This window comes from Glandiceps talaboti, chromosome 15 (assembly GCF_964340395.1).
Source record: "Glandiceps talaboti chromosome 15, keGlaTala1.1, whole genome shotgun sequence".
NCBI lineage: Eukaryota > Metazoa > Hemichordata > Enteropneusta > Spengelidae > Glandiceps > Glandiceps talaboti.
In genome coordinates, this window is record NC_135563.1 from 19,306,667 (window position 1) to 19,320,029 (window position 13,363).

The window sequence follows — 13,363 nt, forward strand, 5'->3', positions numbered from 1 at the left end:
AACATGTCGCGGGAAACAACAATAACTATTTTGATTGTGATAATTCTTTTAAAAAATCTTAAAATGTAGCTCGTACTTATTGCGTACAATAGCTCGAGAGATTCGATTGTAAGGTACATATCCGTATTAGCAGTATGACCTTTTTGGTGGTAATGTTCGGTTTCACCTTGACCTCGACCTTCAAAGTAAACCGCCAAAATTGAGTTATTTCAGACACTCATTTTAGTGTCGGCGGAGTGATTAATATCGGAATCTATGTTTTGGTCGTTGATCAGAGTTCCCGATTAGACAAGGAAAAAAAGCAGTTTTGCAATCCACGAAATATTTTCTGACTCTATTGGACAGCGAAAAATTAAAACAATAGACGTTATTATATCAGATCATATTTTAATATGATGTTTAGTTCTGTTGTAATATTCATTACTATAAATGTTAATTCATCGGATTGATATGAAGTATGCCTTTAGGGCATCGCTGAATTTATTACATTTTGGCATTTTCTAAAAGACATGTCAGAAATACAAATGTGTATTATCATCCAATGATTTAAACACATCGTGTTTCCTTAATTTCTCTGACATCTCTAAGTTCAGGTGTCATTGTTAAAGTTGATTAATGTGTATTGTTTTGAGAGGATTCATGGATTTATCACAGTTTCTTTTATTTGTATTGTCATCATATTCCGTAGGGTTGCCCTTTCGAGTCTTTTGCATCTGTTATTAATGATGAATAATTAAATATAATGACTCTATTTATAGCTACTCCGGGGACATGCAACTAGATGTGGTCCGAGATTGTTATAACTGTCTGGACATTCCCTTGTTATGTATTAAGAAAGGCATTTAGCAAGCCATGAATAATTCAATGTTTTCCGAGTATCTATGTCAGGTAATAGGAATTGTTCGTCTAAAATATAAAAAACAACATAAATCAAATAATAAAATGGCTACGTATCAATAGGAAATACTTGAAAACAAGGATGTCTGATATTGCCATCGGCGTCAAGTTAAAATGAATAACGGCAAATCAAACCTAAATCATAAAGTAGGGATATAAGCGTTGTTTATACGTTTTTGAGGTAATTATGCTGCATATGAATAAGTACCAGACACCTGTAGTATTTATATATATTTATATTTTTATTTAAGGAACGAGCCCATATAACAACAAATGTGACACCAAAAATACATATCCTACAAAGGTATTAGAAGACTGAACACAAATTAAAGAAAACTGAATGTAAATAACAGTTTAAATAAATGTGACAAAAAAAATCACAAAAAAATTAAAACAGTCGGAAAAAAATCTTAGCCAAAAGTTTACGTTATTGGAAGTATTCTAACATGGTATTTAAACGTTATTTGGAAAATGTGTCATAAAAAATGTCACAGAACATCTATTTCAACCATCAGCTGTGTTCATATCGTCAGGATATACTCTGATACCATCCATACAATTTATTGATATTACTATATATAAAGAATTATAGTTAAATCGAGGTTTTAATCTGAGTAAAAAAGGTTATAAACTCAGCTTTTGCCATTGTAATACCGGTATTAAGGTGAAATAATTTCACAGATATTGATTAGAGGAGAGTACAATATCTAAACACGTCCTGTCCGGAAGCCGAATAATTCACTAACCTCTTAATGTATATTAGGAAGTGAATAGGAATTCTTCACAAACATACTTGATGAGTCACTAACGTGATAATGTTCTATACAATTCACATCCTTCATTTAACTAATAATTTGTGGGGATTATTGAAACACGATTGAAATTTGCCCCTGTCTCCTTCTGACGGGCGAATCATTTCTAATCAGTGTATTCGTTACGAGACAACATGGACTGTGCCTTCGGCGCAATACGAAAAAGAAGTATCAGTACCTAACCGTCATATCATATTTCAATCTAAGAGAAGTAACCATGCTAAGTTTCTTTTCGGAAAAAAATGTGAATATTTTGAACAGAAATCAGAGATGGGGAAATCTAGATAATGTGAATGCCCTAAATCAGTTCTCTGTCATGTAAACTAGTTTAAGAATGACTGTAGCTCACATCCTTTCTTATCAAGTGTTGTACGTTCTAGTGTGCGAATATGTCGGCAGAAAATTCAAACTGTTCTGAGTACGATTGCTTTGAACGCACACCCTTATTTGTAAATTATATCAATACTGTGATAAACGACATCGACTTTTGTATCAGACAGGAAAGACACACAGTTAAAGCTTTGTCTACGATAATTTACGCTTTGTGTCGTTCCAAACGAATCAGGTACATGATCATATATCTCGAATACATGGAGAAGAAAAGAAAAAGTGGTTAAGAAGAGAAACTGAACGACAGATTCAAAAGAGGTTAGTTTATTCAGTTCTAGCATCTACCATATTACGCTTATTTTGATTCCAATATATGAAGTGTATACGCATTGCATTTGTCAAATCGTAGCTATAACGTGACAAGATTTGCATATATGTTACGAAAAGAAGCAATCTCCATGTCTCTCTTTCTTACAATTTATTAAAAATCGTTTACTTAAAAAAAAATACGTTTTCTATGTCAGAACAACCTGTTTGTTGTTAATGTAACTAAATGTGATGCTTTCACAATTTTTTGCTATATACGTCTTCAAAAGTATGAAATAACTATTGCCGTCTACATGTCTTTAATTCGGTCAAACGTTTCTGTCAAATGTATGTATGTATGTATGTATGTATGTATGTATGTATGTATGTATGTATGTATGTATGTATGTGTGTGTGTGTGTATGTATGTATGTATGTATAGTATGTATGTATGTATGTATGTATGTATGTATGTATGTATGTATGTATGTATGTATGTATGCATGTATGTATGTATGTATGTCTGCCTGCCTACCTATCGGAATCACCGTTTGTCCGTCTCAGATTACCACTACCTATTCGCCTGTTTCTCGTTTTGTGGCTCTGTCTGTCTGTCTGTCTGTCTGCCTGCCTGTCTATCTGTCTGTTTTAGTCTCTCTCGCGCGCGCCCACACCCCTTACCTACACCTTGCGACATATCCATTGTCAATTGTGACATTCTTTACATTAGTAAACATAATATTCAGAATCACGAAATGAAACCCATATATCATTGGGAAATGTATATTGTATTTGCCGACATTTAATAGACACTATACTATAGCGACTCGCTGTCATAATGTGCTATTTGTAAAGAGAACCTAAATTGAAGTCTGGTCAATATCATGAATGAAATTTTCCACAACAGCTGTTTTCCTTGAAGGTATATGCCACTCGAATGCACAGGAAATGAGAGTGTGTAGTGACCATAAGTATGACGTGTCAAGAAAGCATATCGCTTTCTTCCCTGTCTACACTTGCTATCAGGCTTATTATTGCAAGTATACCTGACTTAATACTTTCACTTTGCCTTCCTTTGTGACCTAATCCTTTCAGTGTTATTTGAATCTGAAAATTGAACACTTTTGATGCAATTGGCCATGTTTCTAGTGTTACGTGAACGCTTAATCGGTCTTTCTGAAAATTCACAGCAATCTCCAACTGTGCTTTTTATGTAAAAGTGGCAAATAGAGTAGACAGACCATTTGGTATGCTGTAAGCATTTCAAATATGGCATGGGTAGTTACATTGGCACATATAATCTACTAACCAAAATGTCCTTGTTATAAATACTCATTCCCCAGACAGACAGACAGACAGACAGACAGACAGACAGACAGACAGACAGACAGACAGACAGACAGACAGACAGACAGACAGACAGACAGACAGACAGATAGATAGATAGATAGATAGATAGATAGATAGATAGATAGATAGATAGACAGACAGACAGAGGGGGAGAGAGAGACGAACACACACACACACACACACACACACACACACACACACACACACACACACTATCAAACCATACAAACTACTGACGGGTGGTGAGAGAGCAAGAGAATGCACATATACCAAATCGCCTTTGCAGTGTGACATATATCCATATTTATAAACAAAACAAAAATTGGACAAATCAGGATTTTTTACAACTCAACTTTTCTTTCCAGGCAACAGTTATGTAGCGAATAAGATAACTGACTGTGATGATATTGTTTTTTTTAAATGATTTTATATGACATTTTAGAAATGACACATACTGACACTGAGATCCAGATATCCACAGCGACAAAGTTCTTTGATGCGGATGATACACCGTAATTACGAAATTAAGTGAGCATCATATAGTCTACTTATAAAAGACAGGGGAGTGAATGTTACCATGGCATGTGTGTTTCCATGAAACCACAAGCAGAGTTCCAAACAGTAAAATTACTATCGGTTCACTATCTCTTGTAAGGAAATGCTATGGCAACCAATTTAAAATAGGTATCCAGGAAGAGGAGAAATGCAAATACAAAAATATAGTAAGAATAGTATGATTTTTATTTTTTTTAAATCTTGGGCTTAAAATTATCGAATTGTATGCACGCAGGATTGCATTCATTAATTTGAAGCAATGGTAGGAGACTCAAAATCACAGTCATTGCTTTAAAAAATCGGAATGTATGCCTTTTTGTAATATCGATGTCACATTGGCGTATACTACATGTTGGCTTAACTAGGATATCTATGAAATATAACACTTTTAGGATGGAGTAATCAATAGAGGGCCAATTTAGGGTGACAATCATTTAAAATTTCTTTATGAAAATATTTGCGAATCAATCTAAGCTACACAATTTCTTTTAACGTCGGCATTAGTATCAAATGCCCTGTTGTCATTTTCTGAATACGATGTTCAAACACGACCCTACAGTATCGAATTATCATTTCTGACCCCCTATTCCATGAACGAATATTGGCAACAAGCTAGTCAATTTACACCCGTGTATATCACGTGATATAATTGGACTGCATCGATGTTGTCAATCAACCCTGTAGACATCAAATGGTATTCATTACATCATCAATCCTGAAATCGTTTATATTTATTTCTTGTTTGAAGAGGGTTTTTTAAATTCAATTTTGTAATGGAATATTCTTTTTCAGTACATTAGAAAACTTAAGTACAGTATATTTACTACAGTGAATACACTAAAAAAGAACAAACTTTCTCTTAAATCATTAGCACGACCAGGACATTCCAGTTTGCCAGAGGGAGTATCATTTCTTAGGTTCTATATAGTTATCTTAGGTTAATGATGGGATTTGTGTAATATATTTATAGTACATTCATATATGTATAAATGATGAATGAACTAAAATGTGAAATAAGTAGCAGACGCTATTAATAAATGACACACAATACTTATTGCAGTCTGGTTACATTCAAATTATCATGTCAATGGAATATTCTATCTGTTAGACTATATGATTGATCAATTATTAAGCAACATTTCGAACGACAGAAAGTGACTAATATCATTTTGTACTGTACGGGTTCCCAACAAAAATGAGATTACCAAAAGATTTTCTTCTCTAGTAAACAAGTCAGTTTATCATAAAATAACCGAGGATGATCTGCATAATGAAACGACATAATGAAAGTGTACATACATCGAATTTATTCATGCAGCTCTGATGCCTGTAATATTTCCAAAGACATATAATCTACTTTGTATCCAACATTGACATTACAAAATCAACTCAATACCATTTTTTTCTATTCCAAATACATTCCTTTCTGTGACAAAACTGTATTACTCTAGAGGTAAAAGAATAAAGGGCAACTTAATCTCGTAAAATGTAACTAGTACACAATTAATTTTACACAACTCAATAATCTCCTATTAATCCGACTGAATTTCGAATATGTGTACACGCGGGAATACGCCAAGCCACTGAAATAGAGTACAGATTAGTTATCATTCAATCATTTCTCAATTAATGTCAATATTCTAGGTTCTTGAGTGCACCAACATATGACTTAATATAGTTCATTAAATACCATAATGAACTCGTAGCGCTTAAGAGAGAGAGTTGGTTATTTCTTAGCAGTCTATACTCATTGCCACTGGGCAGCCTAGCCCTATTCTTTCGTTCGTGTCTACATGTTGACGAACATGCACACATATGAAAGGTGACATGTACTTTCATTACAGAAATACCCTAATAGATTATCATAGCCCTTAGCGACGCGACAGTAGTAATCACAGTCCCCCAACCACCTCTGGTTGTCATAATCTTCTATTAACGTTGTTTTATCTGTACGTGTTTTGCCACCTAAAATCTTTTGAATAACATGTTTTGATGTCCTTACTTACGAGGATTTCACATAACCGGGACAACAATGAAAGACGATGAAGTTTATTTTGATGACGATGATGTTGAACTTGGTGATGAAGATAATCTTGTTTTTGTTATTGTTATTGTACATATATGTGTGCTCTATTGTTGTTGTGGTTGTGGTGGTGGTGGTGGTGGTGGTGGTGGTGGTGGTGGTGGTGGTGGTGGTGGTGGTGGTGGTGGTTATCGTTATCAAATTCGTCTTCATCGTAATTCCATAACCATAATTATTATAAGCATCATCGTCATCATCATTATCACCATTACTATTATCATTGTCATCATCATTACTATCATCATGCTATCGAAAGTTTCTTTAAGACATTAATAGACAGATTCTTCGAATTTAATGTTAAACAAAACGGAAATTAAACAGCTTTCTAGCCCTAATTAGATGATGCCACCCCTATGGCCTTTGTCTCTTATCAAATCTAATTTAGTCAGTAGAATATAGAATGATCAACGAACTCACTGTAAACGTCATAATAGTTGTTATCTCTTGTAGTATTCATACCCATTGCTAATATAGGGAAATTAACGACAGCTACGAACACTGTGTAGCATTGTATTGATGTCACTATATGTCATGTATATTGTGCATAACTTCTGGTAGCGTCACTTTTGTCAACAGATTGTGTTTGTCAGTGGTTGTGACTGTAAGTGTCAGTAACTAGATTTGTGCTACTTACCAAGTAAATGAGTGCTAGTGGGATGACCAACACGGCCAGCAAGAGGTCTGCCGTAGCTAGACTTGCGATAACGTAATTTGACATCGATTTCAGATTCTTCTCCCTGTAAACGGCAAGCAAGACTAACGAATTCCCGAAAAGAATCCAAAAAATAAGAAGGAGCAATGGCAGCGCTGCCCAGTTTGGTTTTCCAGGAATTGTAATACTGGAGACATTCGTAACGTTCTCCTGCATGGTCCTGTACAACACGACGTCTCTCAACTAGTAATTGAAAGAAGTAGTTCGCTCATACTTTGCAGCTCTGATGTGAATAATTTAGGTTAACCACAAATCTCATCGGCGGTGAGTTTTCCGTTTACAAGTCGTCTTCTTCGTAGATGTGTTCAATCTTACTCATCTCATAGGCAAACGTTATTTTCCGTTCAGTCATCCATAAATTCCATTGTTGTGATGTTGTTCATACCGTATAGAGCCATGCGCAGTAACTAAACAATTTATATTATTGTTTCAACACCAACAATGTCAACTTATTCGACTCAACATTTGGGTCAGTCTTCTAGACTTTGCCGCCCTACAGTATCTTTTATATCGAATTCTGCGCACTCGCATAACTCCGAGATGCACATGGCCAATCATTGGTCGTTCTGTAGTGACGTTGCTATAGAAACATACGCTCCGTCGATGACGAGAGAAGGCTAAGTATTTACGTGCGGTGAAAGGAGGAAGCTTGTTTATCTGTAAGTTGGTATAGCTGGAGGACACGTTTTGTTACCGACCTATTCATATGGTAACTATGTGACTTCCATCAAATGTAATTCAGTGAAGTCATCGTTATGAGTACCTGTCTGGATCTAATTGTACATTTTGACGTTGACTATTCTGTAATTTCTTTCCTTTTCGTTCAGACGATCGATTGGTGACAATTCCTTGTTTCTCTTCATTTTCTCGTCTCCATTTACAGTCTTTCTTTCCAATTCTGTTTTCTGTTACTGTCTTTTTTCATTAATCTGCCTAATCTCATCTGACTGAATTTGGCTAGTAAAATCTCCTCTCTGTCTGTCTGGCCTTTTTTCTGCTTATGTCTCATCTTTGTATATCGCCTACTATCTGTCTTTCAAAGGCCTGTCTGTCTGTCTGTTTCTAAATCTGTCTGTCTGTCTCTAAATGTATGTATGTATGTATGTATGTATGTATGTATGTATGTATGTATGTATGTATGTATTTATGTCTGTCTGTCTGTCTGTCAGTCTGTATGTCTGTCTGTATGTCAGTCTGTATGTCTGTCTGTCTGTCACTCTCTCTGTCTGTCTGTCTCTGCCTCGCTCTCCTCTCTCTCTCTCTCTCTCTCTCTCTCTCTCTCTCTCTCTCTCTCTCTCTCTCTCTCTCTCTCTCTCTCTCTCTCTCTCTCTCTCTCTCTCTCTCTCTCCATAAAACAGGCAATGTACTAGTACATTTGTATGTAACGTTATCTGTATTTTACGACTCGAAAACATTTTATTTCAAGTGGCAAGTGCCATCAACTTCCGGTATTAACTTCTCCCAATGTATCACGCACCATTGTCGTCAGTTGTCAGAGTCCTGATGCGGTGTCTACACGAAGATAATTTGACATCTCATTCGAGAGTATTGAACATACCGCACCAGAAAAAACCTAACACCTTCCGAAGTCGTTGCCCACCATAGCGACTGAGTACGAAATTACGATCAGATGCTCTACTATGTAATAGAATTTATCGAAAGGTCGTAACACAAGGCTTAATTTCGTTCTGTACAAACGTTCGCTATACGAAGATATATCTATAGTTTGAGACGAGTTCTTTTCTCTTTTTAACAATTCTCGACCATTCCTATTCATCAATACGATACCGGAGATGAACGCGGTGAACTGTTCTTTTCCATTTCATTAACTGTCTCGTTCACCAGTACTTTTGTCAATTAGGGAACTCTTGTAATTGCATTCGGAGTCTGTTCCACACCAACACAATCGTGTCATTGAGGAAAGCACGTGAATACAGCGAGCCCTTCAAATAATACGATATTGTACAGATTAATATGAACGTGTATATATTGATGAATATGTACGGGACTTGTGAATGATGTAACTCTTTACTTTTTTACCTTAGGAATGACATATATATATATATATATATATATATATATATATATATATATATATATATATATATATATATATATATATATATATATATATATATATATATATATCTATATATATATGTATGTATATATATATATATATATATATATATATATATATGTATATGCGTATGTATGTATGTATGTACGTATGTATGTGTATGTGTGTGTGTTTATTGGTTTTCTGTATGTCTGTCTGTCTGTCTGTCTGTTTGTTTGACTGCCTGTCTGTTTGCTGGTTTGTTTGATTAATTAATTGATGGATTGATTGATTGATTGATTGATTGGTCAGTTGGCTGGTTGGTTTTGATCATGATTGTTTGGTTATTGCATAAGTTTGCCTGATATTTTACTTTACTAGCCTTGTGGTAGTATTTCAACACTTTATCCCTTTATCCCTGTCAATAACATCACCAGTGTTTGTTACGTCAAACAGTTCATGACACTGAACAGTACAAAGCCCTTTCCTTTCTCAACTTACGGCATTTCGATAGATGTTATTTAGGTGGCGTCTGTTGCAAGAATATAACAATCTTTTGTAAACATTCTACAATAACTGTTACGCCACTTTCATCAAGGCCATTAGAAACGTTATAGTTTAAAATGAGATAATATTAATTATGAATAGTCTATTCATAACAACGTGACCGCATGATATTGATAGAAGTTTATTAAAATATTGTCATGACTGATATTAGGGACCGATCAGTTTATTCGACGGGGGGGGGGTTTCGAAATTGTAATTAGAGGGGGTTATTCTACATTGAAAATTTTGAATGGGGGGGGGGGCGGTCATTGTGTTTTTGATTGTGATGGATGAAACAATTCATCGCTACAATATAATGACATTGTCCGATCTCTTGTATTTGTTGTTGTCCCCATATATTACCTGCATTCTTTATACTTACTACTTTGCCGCGGCCTTATGTGATGTTGGAACACTTCTCATTCGTATAGAATCATATACTACCTACCAGTACATGTACATGTCAATTCAATACTCGGCTCTTTCACAGTCAATGATTCGCTTATGCTGCGCTTAGGGGCAACAATGGAAATTTCCGTAAATGGCTTTAAAAGTAATCGTCATTGATAGTTTACTATTAAAGCACATTTCAACCCTACGTACAAAGAATAGTTTTTTGTACATGATGGTGCTGTACTGTAAAGCTATGAAATTATTGTCTAGCTGAATAGCCGAACACTTGCCTCTAGCTTGTAGGGGAAGAGCCCGTCGGACCCCCATGAGAGGTAGGTGGACATATCCCCGTCTCAAGCTCTTCCTCATCTTTTTACTGTCACGATGCTATGAAACTCTTTAAAAAATATTTCAACTGTATGTATAAAGGTAAGTTGCTAATTGCATAATGATGCTGTCTTGTAATGTATTTGATGTGCGAGCCCATAGACCCTCCACGGAGGGTCTATGGCGAGCCATAGGCCACAGGCCACCCCCACCCACGTCAGATAAAATGACGAGTCCCTTACTATATATGACAGTTGTAATAGTAAATGCGCTGTGTCTTTACTTAATATCAAGTATCGCACACGACGGAAACTACTAATCGAATGATCCCCGTTCCGTAAACGAAATAGCAACCACTGATCGGCTATGCATGACTATGTAATGTGTGAAAACAGATAGCATATTCTTTGGCGAACGATATTATCTCAAATAATGCCAATTCCCTATTTTCAAGCGTATAAGTCATTGTGAGTGCACTTATACATGGTTGGAAGGCATGTCCAAAAGATGAATTATGAATTAACAAATGTCTACGCACTTAATAACGCCTACAGTCTATGAGAAGGCTTAAGTTAGCCAGGGGCAGCACTACTCGCGTCTACAAAACCATATATGTGCTGCTCATGTAAATTTGTCTTATTATTCTCTACAGACACGTCTCTTCAAGACCTATGAATTTGAAAACCTATTTGCCATGAATGACAATGTTCTTGTTACTACTGTAACACTCTGTATGAAAAGAATTAATGCTGTGACTTCAACTTGCCTTTCTAGGGATTAAAAGGTCATTAATACAAATACTAGAAAAATCATTGGCCACTGTTTTATTTTATATATGTATGTCGGTGAATTCATCCATTATAATTGCATACACGTCAAAATATTTGCTTTTACATCTACATCAGATGGCTTTAGGATCATTGTTGACATCGTGAAAATCAGGAAAGCTTTAAATGACGAATTTCAAGGAATATGTTGTTCATCCACAAATGAAGATCGCAGAAAGAGGATTGACAAATGTACAAATTGACATTTTGAGTGAAATGGGGAATTACACTGAATCTGGCAAATACTCAGTCAACCAGTGAACATCCCTCGAATGTCACGTTTAGCTAAACCTTCCACGTCACAAAGAATTCCTATCTTCATAATAATCAGTATGAAAACTTAGTTTGAACTTTGAATGTCACGAATAGCAGAATTATGAATAACATAAAGGGTATGATAATAATCGCCAAGGTAGCGTAGTGAAGTGTGTACTGAAGATAACCTTGAAACCCTCGCATATACTGTTAATACTCGACGCCACTCAAAGGATTTATTATTCTAATTTGACTTCAACTTTTCAAAAGTTATAGGCCTGCTAATGGAATTTTTTTAAAGAGAAGGGATGATCAAGAGGCAGGTGTGTATATGACTTTTTTTAAATCTATTCTACCGTACTAAATCACATGGCCCTTGTGGCGAACAAATTCTTGCCAAAATATTACCATGTCATTTTTATGAGTATTTGTTATGATTTTGATGTAAAATTGTAATAGTGTTTTGACAGTTTGAATGTTTATATCCAAACTCTTGTGTGTTTCGTTTACGATGAAAGTGGTGTCTAAATGGAATAATTTATACTCATCATTACAGTGTTATTGTTTTGTACTCATACCTTCTTCAAACTAAAAATGAGTACATTGATTAAATGAATTCTACACGGAAATGAATCATTTTCTGGCTGAGAGCGTCGACTTTTTGTTCATTCCTAAAAGAACAGTATAAAGAAACACGCATTGTAAGGTTCATTCTGATTGTTAGGAATAATGCAATTGTCTGTATTGTTCATGATAGTTGCATAGGTTTCAAATCAATGAGACCTTTACATGTACATCGCCCAAATTCAAACATACCATAAATAGTATGTGTAACAAAAGGGAAGAGATCGATAACGCTGAGCCTATAAATGTATTTAAGTTTACTTCTGTTACTAATTGTCTATTATATACACAGACAGAAGACAGACAGACAGACAGACAGACACACACACACACACACACACACACACACACACACAAACTTACACACTTCATATTCATATAATATGTCGAGTTGATATTGATCAATAATGTCGGGGTAGTTTGGTAACAGATTTTCTTAAGGTACTGATTCATGGTAGCGTAAATTAAGTGAGTTTGTTGTTGTTGTTGTTGTTGTTGTTGTTGTTGTTGTTGTTGTTGTTGTTGTTCACGTTTCGTCTTACATGTATACTGTTTATGCATGCTGATTCCACGTTCCAAAAGAGGCAATAGAATTTATTACTTAACACGATTTCAAACAGATCTGTAGGTCTCTTTGATGTCACAATTAACTAATCCACTGTCAGCCAAGCATCTCACTTGCTTCTTAAGTTTTCTGTATGACCATCTTGAAAATGGATAACGTGTGCGGAAAAGGGCATATGGTCCGATTAAGGAGTACAGGATGACGTCGCACATATTCCTCTCACCTCCTACTTCATATTGGAGCATCGTTAACATCTTTAGTCTGTCAAGAAATGATTTACTCAAACAAGTAATAGTCTGCTTCAAAAGGACAGAAATCACTGCATGAACTCATTAATATCAAAGGACACGTTGCTTTACATGCCAGATTGAATTGAGACTTTCTATTGTAATTAGATTTTGTAGCCTACAGCGGTATGCGCGCCAACGGATCTCCTTTTTTCTGATTGCTTAAAACATTCCCAGACTGTAGTTGGATTCATCCGCTTGGTCTCCAAGTTCTTATTCTTTTTTTTGCATATTTGCACGACAGTTAATCATTTTTCGGTCAAAAATTTGAAAAAGTACACAGTTTGCGCAGATGTTTTGAGTGTATTTTTTGTGTCGACTCGTAATGCGTGAATGAAGTTGCTCTTGCAAAGGTAACGACGTGGTATTTTTTCAAGGGAAGATAGTACAGTTTCATTTGCTTCTATAGTGTTTAAAATTGAGAACAGCGCATCG

At 35.4% G+C, this 13,363-nt stretch overlaps 1 protein-coding gene across 1 annotated transcript in view; it reads right to left on the bottom strand.

The window, feature by feature from the left end:
* Positions 1–7,201, bottom strand: part of LOC144446981 (putative G-protein coupled receptor No18) — a 42,509-nt gene extending 35,308 nt beyond the window's left edge. The window contains exon 1 of the mRNA XM_078136857.1: positions 6,968–7,201. Coding sequence (XP_077992983.1) covers positions 6,968–7,201 — 234 coding nt within the window. The remainder of the gene's footprint in view (positions 1–6,967) is intronic.
* Positions 7,202–13,363: the final 6,162 nt, after the last annotated feature.